Below are 19,231 nucleotides of genomic sequence, written 5' to 3'. Positions count from 1 at the left end.
TAGTAATTCTATTACTTAGTCATTTTGATTCCTGTGACTACAGTCATTCATTAGTAGGATTTTTTTCTGTTCACTGAGATCTAAGTCATTCTTTTCTCCCATCAGGATGTTTTCACATCTCATTGTACATTGAAAGCTCAAGGCAGATTAACCTCAACAGCTTGCTTCAATCTACCAGCTAGTAATACAGAGGTCAAAAAGGCAGCTTTTACCATCTGGCCTGAGGCTGAAGACATCAAATGCTATTGTGAGAATCAAAGCCAAATTCAAGGTTAACAGGGTTCTCTGTAGAGCAGCTTTTTAGTGTGTCTGAGTCTGATGCTTGAAGACATTCTCAAGCAGATGTCTTCTGTAATTCAAGAGAATTAAAATATAAATTAAAAACCTCAAATAACATTATTGGTTCCGTAAACGTCTGTAACTTAATGGGTAAAGGTAAATTAAAATATGAGACAATCTTGAAGAAGATGAGTCACTGCACTCTAATCACATGTGGGTTTTCTAACTCTCTGGAATCATCATGATCAAATGGAATGCAGGAAATACTGGATTTGAATGCATGGAAAGGTACAGACTTTTCATCATGGACTTTCACTCCTTAACACAGGTAAGCATTATAATAAATCTATCATTGTTCTCAGGAGGAGTAATGAAATTAAAAAATGCTAAATGTTTATGTATATATAAGATGTGTTTGCACTAATCAAAAGTTTATCATTTACATTCTGTATTGTTACATTCTTACATTTTTAAACTATATAAGAATGCCTTCAAACGGTAGAAAGTTAAGTTTTGGCTTTTATTATGTATTACTGCTAGAAAGCCTTTCTTATATTATTACTAAAGACCACCAGTCAAGCAAAGTAACATTTCATATGGAACAGGATTTCATTAACTGAGCAAATTATTTATTTAATACAATTACTAATAAGCGCTCCCAATCCTTGGCAACAACCTTATAAAACTTTAGGAACACAGTTGGGGATCTGTTTCTTTTCAAGGGGTAATTTAAAAGAGTACTGTATGTCTTTGTTATTGAATTGCCAAAATAAATCATATAATATCATATGTGCATACTACTGATGTACTTGTGTATATGAAATTACATGGAGTTCCTATAGAAACCAGTATAGTTACCTGACTGAAATTTATTTTTCATTGTTTCATTATACTACATAACTATATACTATATACTATATACTATATACTATATAACTACAGTATATAGCAGTATAGTATACATCTCACTCTTTAAAACATTTTGGGCCAATCCATTCTAACATGGTTTATTTTATATTTTTATTATACCCTCACCAAGATAGCGGAACCATTTTGTGGCTCCAAACAAAATGCAGTTCAATTTAATTTATTTTAGCACCAAGCAAATTGAATCTTTCCCTCTGGCAGATTTCCTGAAGAACCAAAGCTACTCCATACAGGTTGCTACCACTATTTTCCTCATCCTCATCCACATCAGTTATGAACTGCTTGAACTTCTCTTGCTCAAGGACTGTCTAGCCTTTTAACTGTATCTCCAGGCTTGTATCAGTCTGCTAAAAATACACCTAACAACACCTAACAATACACTTGGCAAAGGGGTGTTCCTGAATAAACCATAACACATGGCAGACAACCTTTTTATTAGCAAAATTTAAACTACCATTATCTTGGGAACAGCTGCAGTAACTGATTTGAAAATTGGTAGGTTTCATCATACTCTAGTTATAACTGCTTTAGAACTGCACTACAAAGGCTGCAGTAATAATACTTTATATGGCGATACCAGGTCTAAATCGCCTGCCTGTAAAAGCATACTGTACCTTGTAATGTGCGCAGCTCTTTTTAAAAAAAATGTTTGGGTAGTTTATTCTAAACTTGAAAGGTATTATTCTAGTAATAATCCAAGTGATGTGAATTCACATCACCTACCATAAATTGTTCTGATTTAAAAACTTCACCCTTGGAAGGTAAGGTTTTTTCTGACAGTGCAATATAGAATGTGTGTAAAAGTATTGATCAACATTACAGTATATTTCACCAATTGACATTGACAATTTTCTTGTATTAGAACTGGAAAACTCTATAGACTTGCATATTTGTTCCCTTTAGATCCATACGATAACCTCTATAATAAGTTCCAGACTTTTAAACACATTAATAATGTGTACAATGACAAAAAAAAATTGTGAACCCTAAATATTCTTCATTGGAACAGTATTCACCCTCTTAGCATTAACTCTCTGCCTCAACCAGTTGCCTTCAGAATTTACACAGTATGTTGATTACAATCTACCTCAGTGCAATTAAAGTGGTTAACCATTCCGTTTAAAAACATCTATCTTTGTGAGGCTAAATGCACCTGTCAGTGTGAGTTTTCAGTGTTGGACATTGCATAAAAAGCAAAATAAAAATAAAGGAGCTTCTGCAACAACTAAGGAACAAAGATGTGGACTGATACAAGTAAGGTGAGAGATGTGAAAAGATTTCACAGGCACTAAGTATTCCATGAAGCACTGTTAAATCAATCATCAGGAAGTGGAGGACACATGAAACTAACCAGAATGTCATTGAATGACAAGATCGTCCCCCACAACTGCAAGGCAAGAAGAACTTTGATCAGTGAAGCAGTCAAGAGGCAAAATAAAACCCTTAAAGGCTTAGAATGTATCATAAATATTTCCCACACTGAAGCGTGGAGTGGTTGAATACTTATCCAAGCTGGATTTTTCTGTTTTTCATAAAAAGTCAATACTTTCTACACCCAATGTACATATTGTAATATGAGTTTCTGTGGCAGCTGAAAACCTGAAAACTCAGACTGCCTCTGCCTGGGGTACAGTTTCTTTCCTGGTAGAATGGAATATTTATATATATATATTTGCTAACAATCTGCTTTGTTCTTCACTATAGGATTCAATAAGACAGCAGCATGAACATTCCAATATCTCCGAGCTTCAAGCAGTCGGCGGTAGATCATGAAGCCTGAGAATGGGAGCGTCTGAGAAGCCAAGGACCTCCAGTGATAGGGACTTACAGCAGTCCCTCCCAAGCCTCCCTCCCTTCAACCTGAAGCTCAAGAGGCTGCTCTGGCAAAACGCCGTCAAGCACATTGTAGGGCAGCAGGAGCTCTGCAGCCAGGGTGGAGTGGAGCCGACACGCAAGATCACCGTTACGGACGAGTGCATCAACGACATCAACAGGCAGATTCGGAACAAGGTCTCCAGGGGCCAGGGCTCCAAAAGATGGTCATCCACCACTCGAGTGCACCCCTCTGGAGAGGGGGGCTCTACTAGCACACAGAAGAGCACCTCCCTCAGCGACTCCATGAGCGATGCGGACTTCTTTGTCAGCTGGGGTTCAACTGTCAAGGGTGTTTTTCTACCCACTTTGCACCACACCTTTAAGTCCGAGGACCTGGAGAGATTCTACCAGTGTTACTCCTCGTGCCAGCGGAGGACCTCTCTCATCGTCACCAACATCATTGACATTGTCACCAAACTCCACATCATCTTTATTTACCTGCTGGTCACCCCCGGGGTGGTGGATTCTGTCCAAGGAGGGCTGGCAGGACTGTTTATGGCCTTGGGTGCCATCTTGTGTATCTTAGCGATGACTTGCAAGGGAGCAACTTCTCCTCAGTTCCTCCGTTATGCTGGTCTGACCAGCTGGCTGTCTCAGACCATACAGGTGCTTGGGGGGGTGGGGTGTGGGCTGGAGAAGGATGAGTCTTGGTATGTCCTCTTCTCCCTTTTTGCCACCTACACATTGTTACCCATCCCTCTGCTGTGGTCCATCTGTACAGGGTCATTGACATCTTCTCTGCATCTGCTGGTGGAGACCATCAAAAACTTTAATGAAGCAGCTCTCTTCAGGAAGGTGGCTAACTCTAACACTTCTTTTTGTCTAACAAGCTCACATTGAGGCTTTATTTGCGGGGTGTTTAGAAAAAAAATAAATCTGCTTTTGTTTCTTCAAATGTTAATAAGACTGATATCATTCTCCTGGTGTGTTATAGATCAGGTGTAGGCAACACTAATCCTGGAGTTCTTATGTGTCTTTCTGGTTTCATTCCCTCCCAGTCCTTCATGACTTAATTGAACCATTGAAGTGAATAAGTCCTGAATCCTATGGAGGGGAACCAGCATGACTACTGTATATGTGATAATTGGGATAATGCTCACGGGGTGATGTGCTGTGCTGGGCTTGTGCCAGACATAATTCTTTGTATGAAGACAGAAATGATCAATTTCTGTCTCATCTGACCATAAACCTGTTCACCTGGTTTGCATTATATTACACTTGAGATTTGAGATGAGTCGTCTTCATTTATGTTTTCATTCAAACAGATACAGAGACAGATGCATTTCAGATAGATGCAGAAGTCTCAGAGGAAATTTCAGCTTCAAAAATCTAGATTTGATAGATAATAGAAATAAAGCCTTACTTAAAAGAGTCACAATTTCAAGTTCAGGCAGCAAGGAGACATTGCAGGGGTATGAGTACTTTTGCAAGGCACTGTGGGTACTATAATTGTTTTAGAATTTATAATAATTCTCAGCATTAGAATACAAATACTGAATGATGTCTGCAATTGCTTAAATTGCAACAAGAGTATCAAGATGAATCTTTCTTGTTCAAATTAATTTCCTGAAACTCAGTGCAATAGAAAAGATGAATTTATATGAGCTGCTAAATGTGATAGATGTGCCACACATGCTTATAAATCATGGGCTGCAACATCAGACTTGTTAGCAAACTCAGAGATCTTATGATTGCTATAAATCTTCCTTTATAAATTCTTGTCTGAAAATTGCTTATATTACAGTATGTGTCTGCGTGATAGACTTTCAAGCTGATTCACTATATATTACTATAACGTGACACTCAATTGTCCAATTTTATTGAAAACAGTGTTCTTAATTTTAAGTGAGTAGAATTACAGTATAACCAAACACCCTGAGTATACCATGCCGGTGAAAATGGGTTACTGCTTGCTGCATAAGCCACTGGATTTTCATTCTCTTCCTTTGTGAGTTTCTGCAGGTATTAGCCAAGGGTCTACTCTACATGGGCATGAACACAGCAGGTCTCTTTGTCCACTACCTGTCTGATAGAGCACAGAGACAAGCGTTTCTGGAGACTCGCCGCTGTATTGAAGGCAGAATTCAACTGGAGCAAGAGAATCAGAGACAGGTATTGAGGAGAGAGTGGAAGGGATGTAATAAACCGAATGGGACTGAATCCATTTCCTTCCTTGATGGTACTGTATATGTTTAATCAGTGTCAGTGTTAATACTGTATGTATGCTGGGGGGGCGGGGAACATGGTGATTCACTATACTTAATGTGTTGCGTGTCCTGTGCACCATAACAAAACCAGAGGTAAATGATTATGGAATGAGAAAAAATTGGTAATTATAATACTCTACAAATCAAAATATTTTATTCCTATAGAACAACTTATAGTTTATTTTTATAGTTTTACAGTTTATTTTCTTCATATAGTACAACTCTAGAGATCCTGAGAACCTCAACAGAAAGCTAATTACCATAAAAGGTATCCCCCACTGCACAGAATGGCACTTGTATACAGTACAAATTCTTCAAAACATTTAACTTCATCTTGTGGCTAGAGATCATACTTTGTCATTTGTCCATCTGCTTCATTTTTGGTGATAACAATATGTCTGCACAGTGGATGCTACATTAGTAGATGGTAGCACTTTTTCTTCAATTACTGTAAATATTTATTGACGTTTTAAAAAAAAGAAATATGTAGCACGTGTTAATTTAGCTATAAGTACAGAACTGCCCTTACCTGAAGAAAAGGTATTGTATAAAAAAGGGGGAGTGTTCAGAATCATTTGTGTGGTAGCCTGTCTTATGGGCCTACAATGCTATTTTAAAGGAATCACAAGAATTACTTTCTTGAAGCATTTTTTGCATGCCATCTTGAAGTACTTTTATGCATGTTTCACATAGTCTGTATTCCAGAAGAGTAAGAGGAAAGTAGTCTGTCTGATGTACAGTATGCACTATGATTAATAGAACTTGCTGTATGTCTTTGAAGGAAAGGCTTGTACTCTCAATACTGCCTCAGTTTGTGGCTTTGGAGATGATAGCAGACATGAGCAACACAGAGGATGAGCAGCTACCTCAGCAGGTCCACAAGATCTACATCCACCAGTACAAGGATGTCAGGTAGGTTGGGTACCCTCTGCCACAAGGGTAGGCATCTTCCACAGACCGCCCCATCCCTCACTACACCACTCTCCCCCTCGCAAAAAAGTAAACAACCATAAAACTAATCTAAACAGATATAATTGCCACAAGATAAGAACATTGAGTAAATTTATGTAAGAGTACTTAATATTAAGTTGTAATTAGCTATTTAGGGAGGAATGGTAACATTGTGATTAGCCTTGAATGCCTGCCATCACTTGGGTCCTGGGTGTGGTTGAAAATGGGGGTGCCTACCTTGTAGATTTGCATGTTAACTAATCTCCCTTTGTTAAATGGAGACTCTAATTCATGCTGGTGAGTGTCCTGAAACAAACTGGCCGCCAATCCATCCAGGGTACAGTTTCACCTTGAGCCCTGAGGTTAAGTAAAGGCTGTTACCAAATCAGCAGATTTCTGATCATGGATGAAGTAACTTAGCTATGTTAAAATAAATAATTCCTTTAATTTAATGTCCTGAAGTATAAGGTTTGTACATTATCCTTCCATCCATTTTCTAACTGCTTCTTCCAATTCAGGGTCACAGAGGCGCTTATCCTGGCAAGAATTGGGCTCAAGGCAGGGTGCATACTGAACAGGATGCCAATCCTCAGATATTTGATGCTTTATATTTTATGATATTTTATTCTTAATACATGTGGGAAATAAGAATAGTTGCTGAGATTAATTTGTATATGGGTATATAGTATGCTGGTAAAACACCAAGCATTGCACAGTACAAATGTCCATGACTAGGCAACAGGTGACCCCTGCTGGCACGATAAACACATAGCACTTAAAATGTGCACACAGATACTACTGGAGACTCGGTAAGGTGTTCAAGACAAGGATTTAGATTAAAATGTGCTCTTCCAGAAGCTGTTTCAGATATCGAGGAACTCCTTCTTCGAGTAAGGCATGGAAGTGTTTTCTGCTGAAAATAAATTTGATCATTGCATGATTATTTACAAAGCTGATGAGCAATACATTCATCAACAGAGTGGAGCTGTGTGCGTCACTCTTTATATGCTTCCAGTGTCTGTCATTTCTTTTCTCTCTCCTTTCCCTTTATTTACCTGAATGTTACAGCATCTTATTTGCAGACATCAAAGGCTTCACTGCCTTGTCTATGACTCTCTCGGCTCAAGAACTTGTGCGGATACTAAATGAACTGTTTGGCCGCTTCGATCACCTGACTGAGGTGAGCAAGCACAACAACAGGAGAAATGATGACACAAATGGTCAATCTCTTTCTCGTCTGCTTCCACCTATCTACAGTCTGTCTAAATATCACTGTGCTGGTTAACTCAGCCGTGCGTTTTGCAACCCATTCTCGCATTCGTCCCTCTGCCCCATCTTCACTCTTGCAGCAGCTCCCTAACTCATTCCTTGTTGAAGGGGGGTTCCAATGGCCTCGTTCCCCATGTCCAAGTTTCCATTCCCCTTAGTCAGGTTACTTAAGCCAATAAAACAAACTCATTCAAATGACACCCCTCCATTGCCTCAATTAGGGTTTGTCTGAACTACGGAAACAGTACCACCTTCATCCGTCTGCTACATATTCCTTCATTCTCACTATGAAGGTTTGTTGTACTTGTACAAACAATTGTTTCAGACAACTTTTGTCAACTTAAAAAAAGATACATAACCTCATGCTACAGGGTGTTTTAAGCAAGATTTTAGTTATTTTACCTGGCGTCATGAGGGAAATAAGGAATTGGAATAAGGGTCCAATTATATCTAAAAAAAGAAAATGAAAGTAGTATAAATAGAAATATTGGAATATCTCTGGAACCCCTGCAAGGAACGTCTGCGTAGTCACCAATTGTAAATATTATTGTTAATGATAAGTATTTTTTATTTTTTGCGTTACACTGGCTATGCACATATTAAAAACTCTGCTGTCTGTTCACTATCAATTTGCTGTGGTGAATCACATATACTTTTTGTCTGCTGTCTGGTTGGTCTTGTTTCATCTGCATGACAGGAGCGCCACTGCATGAGAATAAAAATTCTGGGAGACTGCTACTACTGCGTTTCAGGTGTGCCCAAACCACAGAGCACCCACGCCCGCTGCTGTGTGGAAATGGGGCTAGCAATGATTAACACTTTAAGGTGAGTTTTTCTCTTTGCTACCACATTCTCACCATTCACTCGTCCTTCCAATCCTTTAACGCTCCGGCTTTCTTAAACAACAACAGCAATACGGTAAACTGCCTGTAGCTAACTATCTTATTTGTATCTCAGCTGTTACACATAACAAAAGCACATTTAATGTTCAAATGCTTTAAAACACAGCTTTTCTTCATAAAACGTACAGTCTTGTGACACTGGCAATATAAATTGAGTAAAACTGAATAGATCACTTTGGCTCTTTCTGTCTATCATATAGTGTTTAGATTATTTATGCATTAATTTATTTAATGGCTACATCTGCCCAAGGAAACCTACTGTACACTTAGATTTAATGAGTACTTTCATTGCCTAATTCATTACTTAACAGTCCCCACAAATGAAGAAATCTAAAATAATTAAGGCTTGATAGTCTGTGGAATCTTTATTAAAGATGCTGTATCATTTAATTTATCTGACGACAAATTAACAAGTTGAAAAAAGCATTATGTATAACACAAACACATTTGTAGTACTCTGCACTATCATTGTCGGTTATCTAATGAGGATATAGCTTGCCTGCAGGGGTTTGCACAGCAAAAAAGTCAGCACAGGTCAGATCAGGGACCTCCAAGGACAACCAGGATGCTGCTGCAAGTGGTGTTAGTGGACCAGTAGGTGGCACTCTTGGAAAGCATATACCAGTACTATACCTACATATACCCATATATCCAGTAAATCATATACCCAATTATAAAAGAATGACCCAGTATGGTGCACAGTATGGACACTGCAGCAGGAATTGCCATCCTTCAAATTAGACATAGAACTAAGGTCATCAAAAATCCACCAGGGGACACTGTCCCTAAGTGTATGATGGTTAACCCTGGTGTCCAGGCTAAATTCTACAGTAGGCTTGAAAATCCTGGCCTCCCTAACATTCCACCTTAATTCACTAGGAAGTCTCCTACAGTACATCTCTGCCTTATCTTCTGTGTAGTGGGGCAGGTGGAAGCATGAAGACTGTTGCAGTAGGTCCCCTCCCAGATCACCTGCATATATGATTGCATTGGAACTAAGCCACATCTTTAGAAACTGGTGATTTTAATGGTCACCTACAAATCCTGCTAGAATGGGGTCTCCAGGACCAGGGTTAATCTCATTTGCTATAATGAAATATCATTTATTATTACGAGACAGAGATGTGATTTCGTTGGTGGCTTTGTCCCTCAGGGATGTACAGAAACAACTGGACCATGCTGTGGACATGCGCATCGGTATCCACTCAGGCTCCGTGCTCTGTGGGGTCCTGGGGCTGCAGAAGTGGCAGTTTGATGTCTGGTCTTGGGATGTGGTTGTGGCGAACATGCTGGAGGCAGGAGGCATCCCTGGGTAAGCGGCATGAGGAGATAAAAGCAGCCTGACTTCATGTAGCCTCCATCTAATAGTCATGAAAAAGATTCAGGAAGTTCCTAGCCCCTCCCTTTCTTATCTACAGGAGAATCCACATCTCCAGGGACACTTTGGATAGCTTAGGGGGTGTTTATGAGACGGAGGAGGGCCATGGGCAGGAGAGGAACGAGTTCCTCCGCAAACACAACATTGACACCTTTTTCATTCGCCACACTGAGCCACCCTTGGACCAGGAGCCACCTGGAGTCCCAGATGGCGCAGGGCAGCAGCACAGAACCATGGAGACCCCTTGGAGCCCAGAGGTGCCCTTCAGGAACATTACTGGCACGAGCTGTGTGAGTGCTGCTCTCAAAAAGACATTCTGCTTAACAGTGAAGTAACACAGTGAACTAATCCATTTGTTTTATCTGATTGAACTGTAATAATTAATTTGCATTGTGATTTCATCCTCAAATATAAGTTCATATCTCCACTGATGCAAAACCATTGACTCTCTTTGCTAAAGTGTTTGACTGGATCTCAAGCCAGATAAAGCCCTGAAATGCCAGTACAGAGAAGAATATAGCTTTTCCTGAAGAAGACGGTAGGTCTCTTTAACCATAGGTTTCTGTTATTTAAGAATTTTTAGGCATGTCAACAAAACCTGTAGATCTTAAACATCACTCTACATCTTTCCACAAAACTAGGAGTGTAAGGAAGTCGCGTTCAATATTACTTTCAGTTTAGGCGAATGTAGGTTCTCCACTGATTTTTAAATGGCAATTCAGGTCTGTAGTCATGTTTCTTAGGGACAGAATTAACCTGGCAGATTTAATTGCCAGTCCTTGTAAAATAATTGCATGTGGCTGGCATTAAATCATTTCTTAATAACATGCACTCAACATATACAGTCCAAATCCATGATAAAGGATAAAGTACAATATAAAGCATTATAAAATAAAATATAAGCACATAACATCTTGTTATGAGGCTGACCTTGAAAAGGATTCCATGACAAATTGACAAAAAATTAAAAAATATATAAATCTCATCAGTTATAATTATAAAGTCAAGACAAGAGAAGGTCTTCTTAGGATACACTTCCTTTTTTCAAAAAACAAAACTGATACTCTAAGCAGCCTTTTGAGCTACTAGACAATCAATAATAATTTCAAAATGTTGGTATCTGTCTACAGATTTTGGCTACATTCATGAGTGACTCAAGGGGCCCACTGGCACCCAAACGCTTGTATTCACAGGAAATCAACAAGCGTATTCAGCACGCCATAGGAGAGAGGAGCAGCGAGCGTGTTCGACAAGAACACATCACTCCTGTCACTCTAGTCTTCAAGGATGCGCATGTTGAAGCCAAGGTATGCAAAGCATGGCTGTGCGTTAAGGACAGTGGCTGAGAAAGAAAAGGTAGCCAGCAGAATTTAGGTGTTTTAAAAAGGACAGGCCCCAGATGTTCCTGAGTGCCTATTTCAGTCAAAATATCAAGAGCAAGGAATATGTTGTATTCTCTAACTTGGAAATTTGCTTGGAAAATGACATCCCCACCATATTGCTCTCTCTCCTTCACACCTGAAGAAAGCTCCACAGCTGAAATGCTGTGTTTCTGAGTCTTGACCTGTTCCTTTGCAGCCTATGCATCCTGAGGCATCCTACGTATTTAAGCGTAACCACATTATTTATGTTAAAAATATGAAATATGAAAATGTGTGAAATTCAAAATAAAACCCTTCGTATGCATTTTCTGTACTGAGTTACAGTATTAACACTCCCTATAGAAAGTCTACACATCCCTTCCAAAGTAACATACGGTATATTGTGTCTCAAAAATATTGAAATCAAGAATTTATCGTACTACCTTTTACACATTCCAACACACAACGTCCAGGTGAAAAACAAATGTTCAATCTGAAAAGTAATTAAACACGAAAACATAGAAAAATGGGTTGGATAAGTGTCCACATCGCTTAGTAACAGCAATTGTAAGCTAGCTCTGGTGCAACCAATTGTCTTCCAAGTCATGCAACAAGTTTTATTAGCTCCAGCTTGGAGTTTGTGCAGTATGTTATAATGTGTACTGTATATAAAGGTGAATTAAAATCTGTTTTGATTTGTATGGATTTTAGGATCTTTGGTAATTAAAATGTTACTTTGGATAGGGTGTGTAAATCTTCTACGGGTACTACTAATAATTGCCATTTCTACACAAAGCCAACATACTGTATCCTGTGAGAGAGTGGTATAATCTTGTTTTATTTGGATTGCTTATTGAAATTAAATCTCTTCCAATTTGGTCCTGTCCCTTCTGTCCAAAGTTGATTTTTTTTTTATTAAAGTAAAAGGTTGTTTTTTATCCAGGTTGTGTCCTCTAAAATACAAGACTCTTGTTCAGAGGAGAGTTCTGAAGGAGGACGCTGAAGGGAGTGATCATATATATTACACAACCTTGCGATTTGCAACTTTCTGTCTGTTCTTCCAGTTCAACCACATGCGAGATGAGATGTTCAAGTCAAATCTGGTGTGTTCTTTCCTCATACTGCTGATCATCATGGCAGTGCAAGGCCTCATCCCTGCCCCTCAGTGAGTAAACTAGCATCACCATCAACTTCAAAAACATTGTTTCCACATTGTGCTTTCTTTGAAGCTCAACGTTGTAAAAAGAAGATAAAAAACCTGTTCCATTGGAACACTGTCTCCCTTAACTCAGGGTGTCTGCCATGGTGGTTCAGTTCACCCTCTTCCTCCTGGCCTACATGGTCATGCTGCTGGTAACCATGGCGGAGGAATTCAAGTGTTCTCCTGCAGCTCTGCAGCAGCTCTGTTGCTGGATCCATGAAACCAAGGGTGCCCGCAATCTCCTCACTCTCTTTGCCATCATTATCAACTGTGGAGTGGCCTCCTGCAACATTGTGAGTCCCTTCCATTCTCCAGAATCACAGGACAACATTAATCAGTTATTGCTGCTCACTGTGCAAATGCTTCAGTAACAATTCACGCATCATATCTGCTCTTGTCTATAATATGCATATTAAGAAATATCTACAGAAAAGATATTCCATTAGCAAAGCCCAGGGATTGTGTACAGTTGTAAAGAAGTGCTGCAAACTCACTTGAGCATCCTTGGTGAGCACCCATTAGCAAATGTCTGTATTATTCAAAACCAGAGGCTTTCACAGGGAGTCATTTTAATGTTCAGCTGATGGTACTGTATGTGTTTTGAAACCTTCCAAATGTGCCTTTTTGAGATACAGTAAACATACAGTATTTATGCCCCCTTTGTGTTCAAAATGAATTATCTTTAATGTTTTGATAGCTCTATTTTAGGACCATTGTGAAAGCATAATATCTGACAGCAGGTTCTACTATAATGTACTCACGTGGATGCTCTCTTACCCAGATGTGGTGCAATAGCTTGGAAGCAGAGGGCACAGACATGTCCAACAGGAGCAGTACACAGAAAGCCAGCCTATGGCCCATCAACATCTGCACCCATCCAGAGGTAGCAAGTCCACGAATAGCACTTTGAAAGATGTACAGTACTTTAAAAAAGGCACCTCAGAGCAGGGGAATTGAATAATGTAAATAAAATCCAAGGGTGACTAAGATGGTATGCAGACTGGAGGAGCCATGCAGAGCAGGATTCCATAATATAAAATAGACAGCAGATTATTAGTTACCAAGTCAAATCCATGTGTGTTTATTGTGTAGATGGTGGTGAACTCAAGAGAAGAAAGTGCATTTTCTTCTGATGGCTGAAATGCATTACAGTCTATAACAAGACATACTAACAACATGGATTTATGTTTCTTAACGCTTAAATCTCCTTGACAACAGAGCTGAATCACGAGATAATTTTGCTTTAAAAAAGGGAAGTATCACATCTAATGTGGACTGTGAGCCATGGTTCTGTGCAGGCTGGAAAACTAAGTGTTGTACTGTATATGTCCTTCTCTCCTTCCACAGTACTTTGTGCTGAGCGGGGTGGTTGCCTTGGTAACGTGTGCAGTGTTCCTGAGACTCAGCTCCTTGCTGAAGTTGGCCGTGCTGATTCTGATAATCACAGTGTATGCATACCTGATTGAGGTGGCCCTCCAGGACCTCTTCATTCACCATGATCGGCTCTATCACAGTGACAGGTTAATTATCCTGCCTTCCTACAATCTCGCAACGCTTCAGAATACAACAAGTCAACACAGTGGGCTTTACAGTAGCGATGGTCTTTTGCAGGTTATTAAAACTCGACTACAGTTACAAACGAGAGGAGCTCATTTAGCCCATCTAGCCCAGTTGGTAGTTAGTAGCTTATTGAAAAAAGCCAGGGAATTGGCTTCAACAACGTCGCTTTTACCATTCTTTCACACAGAAAGGTCACATCTAAAGATGAAGTCCTTATTTCTGTGGAATTCCTGAATTAAGTGGAACTGGAAAAACAAATACTAACATCATAAAACTGAAAAGAAATCTTCATGTTTTTCAATATATATACACATATATGTAAATGTACAAAGGAAATACCAAAAAAGAAAAATAAATTGATGAATGTATCACCTACAGCAATGAGTGAGCAATATGCTGAGCTACTGAACAAAAGATAAGGAAGCTTAGTACAACTAATCCTGAACTGACTCAGCCATTCAGGTTTTGTACTGAATTTACAGTATGTTACCTTATATTCATACTGCTGCATCTCCAATTACCTCAGGAGGAAGGGGATCTCATTGCTGTTGATGTCCATATTTGTTGCAGCTGTGTTTTACAATGGCCGACAGGTGAGCCATCACCTTCAGAGAAGTCAGAATATACCAAGTAGACTTGAGATAAACAGTTTACAGTTCAAATTACAGAAGGACATGATTTTTGTCACGTGAGGGTCATTAATAGATACTTGGATTCAAGTAGTTTTGACCCCCTTTTTGTATGTTTGTTTCTTTGTTTGCACTAGACCTGAGGAGCTTTACAGCAAAACCAGATAGCTTGTTATTTTATAGAATTACACTGGACTGACAGGAGAGATGAAGTGTCATCTGATTATAAGAACTGAGTCACTGGGCCATCTAGTTAGAGCTCAGATACTGAGGAGGAACTATGGCTGTTTGATTAGGAGGTTAGAGGCAGAGGTAGTAGCCACACAGAAGGTTTTAGCTTCACGCAAGAGCATCTGTTCATCCATAATCCCCCACCACCACCCCTGGTTTTCCCCCAAATGTCTCAGCTGGAGACAACAGCAAGGCTGGATTTCCTCTGGCAGCTGCAGGCCCGGCAGGAAGTGGAGGACATGAAGGAGCTACGACAACACAATGAGAGCCTCCTGCGGAATATCTTGCCCAGCCATGTGGCACGCCACTTCCTAGAAAGGGACAGAAAAGATAAGGTATCCCGGCAACAAACGCACCCCCAGTCTGTCGCCGTGACGAATTGATGCCTCAGTACGTGCAGTGTTACCCTTACTGATTTTCTGTGAAAGGTTTTTTTTTTTCAGAGGTCTCTGTGAAGGACACCTAAATTAAGTGACTATTTTGAGTAATTATTTGTAAAAGATCTTCAGAGAAACTCCATATATATGCTTAACAAACAAAATAATTGTTTATTGTTTAATTGATTGCTCAGGTTTGGGACAAAACCTTAAGACACTTCAAAAACAGTTTCATTCCGCTGATAAATATCTATATTGATAGTACAGTATAGAATCAAGAGCCACAGGAGACTTCAAGATGATCCTTTCAAAGTCACAATATCTTACGCCTGCAGGATGGAGTTGTTCTTTGTGCAATATGGATGCTACTGCACTATTACATACAAGAAAGTATTAGGAAAACACTGTTTGTTGATACAGGCATGAATGGTACTGTAAGTGAAATTGCATGCATATGTTTATCCCTATTTATTGGTTCGTTGAGTCTGAAGTGACACTTTTTTTCTGTTCTTCAGAATCTATACTCCCAGTCCTACGACAAAGTGGGTGTAATGTTTGCCTCAATCCCAGGCTTTGCAGATTTCTATACCCAGAAAGAGCTCAGCAATCAGAGCGTGGAGTGCTTGCGCCTGCTGAACGAGATCATCTCTGATTTTGACGAGGTGAGATCCAGACCTCGCACGGATCTTTATGGTGCTCACTAGATATATAAGCTGGGAAGTCGCTATTGTCTGTTGCCTGCTTGTCTGCATCTTGCTGAAAGTGAACAGCCATGGGCCGTAGGTGATTATTACACCATCAGCTGCTTTATACTGAGAGTTTAGTGCAGCCATATAGAATAACATTGAAGTCACATTCCTTGTTCTCATTCACTCCCATGTGATTCAGCTGCTTGGAGAAAAGGCTTTTGAGAATATTGAAAAAATCAAAACCATTGGGAGTTGTTACATGGCTGCATCAGGCCTTTCTCCAGAAAAACAGGCAAGTGTCACTATATTTTTTCCTTTTTTTTAGTTTTTCTTGTGAATTCATTATAGTTCATCCTGATTTATTATGTTTTACATTTACTATATTTCTAGTGTTTAATTACATTCCTTTTTAGTTATTGACTCATTATTATGATGCATATTTTTAATGATGGAATATCTACGAGAAGTATTAATTCAAAGTTATTCAATTCTTGTTTTAAACAACTCTTTGCCTTTATAGGTTGACATATGGTTATAGTTATATTATAAGTTTGGTATTATTGTGTTTCTAAAACAGTACAAACTCTTTAAGGACTAGATTGTTCTTGGAAAATGAGACTTGGTTAAGATACCAACCTAGCTGAAAAAGCTAAAAGTTCAGATTTTCTCAGGACTCAGGTGGCTACAGTGACCCTTTAAAGGTTTTGTGACAGTGCAGTCTGAATTGTGATTTAAATTACAAACTCTAATAATAATACAGTAAGAATAATATTTACTCTTGAGAAAACATGATTGAAGTACTATGTAAAACTTCTATTTTTATTTTTAATCAGATCAATCTCAGTTTACCCTCTTGGGTCAATTAAACAAACTGAAAGTGCTGAACCTCTTTATTTTGAAGGAACTAAGGAATTGGGACAGTTGATTAACAGGTGTCACTCGTTGATCAGGTGTTTTTTTTGGGGTAAATAGGCTCATAAAAGATCTGTGAACAGCCTGTTTCACTTTGACTTCAGTGTTGGAGTCCACTAATGAAACCTAAACAACATTCTGGGAATAAAAAGCAAGCACAGTTGAAGTTGAAAGACCTTATAAAACCTGAATAATTACCGCTCCTCAATAGGTCATAAACATCATGCAAATATTACCTCAAAAGCATATTCTATATTTTATTCTAGGTTGAACACAATTTCCTTTTGTTTTAAGATGAATATGATCAAATATTACCACTTGTAATTACCCAAAAATAAAATGTATATAATAGCTTGCTTATCATTTATATTAATTTCAAGATTACCTACTGCATACAAATTGCTTGGCTTTGACTTTGCAGTCCCAATAGTTCGAGGGCCTAGGTATTCCCCTTTGAAGTAATCAAATTCTAAATCTAATCCTGTCACTAAGGGCTGTGAGAGTCTGTAACAAGCTAACTATCCATATGGACAGGTAAATTTATTCAAGATATGGCTAGATGAGATCTAGGAAGAAATAGCTACTAGAAACTAAATGAATTAGACAGGCCAAATAGTCTCTTCATGTTTGTCATCTTATCTTATTCTCTCTGAAGGAGACTGTGGATGAATGGCACCACGTCAGTGAACTGGTTCACTTTGCTTTTGCAATGCAAGAGATGTTGACATTCATTAACAGGCACTCTCTCAACAACTTCCAGCTGCGTGTTGGTGGGTAATCCTGTAAATCTTAACAAAATTCACTCATTCAACAAACAGGGATCATTTATTTAAAAGTGTCCGAGTACCAAATGGTACAGCTCATTGTAGGGGTTTTTACTTCTCGTGGAGACAATATAAAGCACCTCCTCTTCTGTCTTGGTGGCCATATCTGTCACGTGACATCCCTCTTTCCTATTTATTGTATGACTGCCTGTAGTAATTGTTTCTTATCTCATGGTGGAAACGACTAGGAATTACTCACGGCCCTGTGGTCGCTGGAGTAATTGGTGCCAAGAAGCCACAGTACGACATCTGGGGAATGACGGTGAACGTGGCCAGCCGGATGGAGAGCACAGGGGTGAGCGGACAGATCCAGGTGCCAGAGGGGACAGGCCGCATCCTGGCGGAGCGAGGCTTTGCGTTAGAGTTCCGGGGCGAGATCTACGTCAAGGGGGTCAGCGAACAGCAGGGAGGGGTGCGGACCTACTTTGTGAGCGGCACAGCGCAGGAGCCGGGCCCGCTAGGTCAGGGAGCGGCCTGCCGCCGGGGGAGCATGGGGGGGAAGCACACTCTGGCAGCAGTGGTGTTTGGCCTGGTGAAAGCACACAGCAGGGAAAAGCACGGAGAGGCCAACGGAGGCTTCCAGCTCCCAGGACAAACTTCCCAGTGCTGAGTGTTCAAGCCCAGAGCCTGAGGCCTGTGTGGTCACATCAAGACCTTCGCCGAGAAGAATGTGCTCCTTTCCCAAAAAGGGGCAGACATATGGGAGGGGGGTGCAAATGTAGTTCAGGTAATCGTTATTTCCCCAATCGTTTTTTTTTTGCATTCGGAAATGTTTTTCATATAAACTATAACACTATAACAGGATGCCCTGCTGTATCCCAGAAGCGGACAATTCAGAGTAGCCAATTAGCCTACAAGCATGCCATTGAGAGGTGGGAGAAAAGAACAGTAACCGGAGCAATACTGAAACTTTCAAATTTCTGCAATTGTAAAACCACTTATGTTTCTGATCAACAGTTTATAATGTCAATAATTCTCCTTTACATTAACACTTTAGAATATCTGACATGTTTCAGACATTGACTGTGACCTTCTAGATTTTGTTTTATAGTGTTCACTAGGTTTTATAGAGTATAATAATCTCTAAAGAAAGCTAGCCAAAGCCTAAGGACTGTGATAATCACATTGAAGAAATGGGCTTGTTGATCTGAGTTTCATGTACACACTTTGTTAATAATATTATAATATAATATTAATATAATAATAATATTAAGCAGCATAAAATCATTTGGCAGATATACAGTAAGCAATGGTGTGCCAGAAGGAATTTTTACCCATTTATCTATATTAGTGACTAAGATTCCAAAATAGAAAACTAGTTCAATTTTCATGTGATACAAAAATAGGGGTGGAAAACAAAGACAATGTCAAGGCAATAATAAATTTACTTGGAAAGATATTTGAACGATTGGGCGGATACTTGAGAAATTTACTTTAGCCTGGTGTGATAACCCATCTTTTTTTAATTCCGAGTTAAAAAAAATAGTATTTCTCACAATCATGTTCATTCTTGTCAAAGGTCTTCCACAAAGATCACATTTCTTTTGTTGTTGAATGGCTGATATTCTTTTACAAAGATCAGAGAGTGAAAGCAATTTTCACCCTGTCTGACATATAAGGCAGCCACCTTGAGAAAAAGCAATAGAGACACAATGGGGT

General features: G+C 39.4%; 1 protein-coding gene across 1 annotated transcript; it reads left to right on the top strand.

Annotated features, from left to right (window-relative positions):
* LOC148675160 (adenylate cyclase type 8) lies at positions 1-18,743 on the top strand. The gene is made up of 19 exons (XM_088626210.1): positions 1-607; positions 2,911-3,876; positions 5,044-5,193; positions 6,070-6,200; positions 7,308-7,419; positions 8,206-8,333; positions 9,564-9,722; positions 9,829-10,078; positions 10,919-11,095; positions 12,214-12,314; positions 12,442-12,643; positions 13,132-13,233; positions 13,698-13,870; positions 14,437-14,503; positions 14,947-15,105; positions 15,663-15,809; positions 16,036-16,128; positions 17,404-17,518; positions 17,761-18,743. The coding sequence occupies exons 2-19, from the start codon at positions 2,989-2,991 to the stop codon at positions 18,180-18,182; spliced, it is 3,576 nt and encodes a 1,191-aa protein (XP_088482336.1). The 5' UTR covers positions 1-607; positions 2,911-2,988; the 3' UTR covers positions 18,183-18,743.
* The last annotated feature ends 488 nt before the right edge of the window (positions 18,744-19,231 follow it).

Source organism: Lepisosteus platostomus, chromosome 3, assembly GCF_059453375.1.
Source record: "Lepisosteus platostomus isolate fLepPlt1 chromosome 3, fLepPlt1.hap1, whole genome shotgun sequence".
Taxonomy (NCBI): domain Eukaryota; kingdom Metazoa; phylum Chordata; class Actinopteri; order Semionotiformes; family Lepisosteidae; genus Lepisosteus; species Lepisosteus platostomus.
Note: the sequence above shows the minus strand (reverse complement) of the source record. Positions and strands in the feature narration are given on the sequence as shown.

Bases quoted from the DNA above. Each gene is read 5' to 3' on its own strand.
- LOC148675160 (XM_088626210.1), top strand. From the start codon at position 2,989: ATGGGAGCGTCTGAGAAGCCAAGGACCTCCAGTGATAGGGACTTACAG. The intron at 10,079-10,918 runs GTGAGTGCTGCT...ATCTGTCTACAG, and splicing joins ACATTACTGGCACGAGCTGT to ATTTTGGCTACATTCATGAG. The intron at 13,234-13,697 runs GTAGCAAGTCCA...CTCCTTCCACAG, and splicing joins ACATCTGCACCCATCCAGAG to TACTTTGTGCTGAGCGGGGT.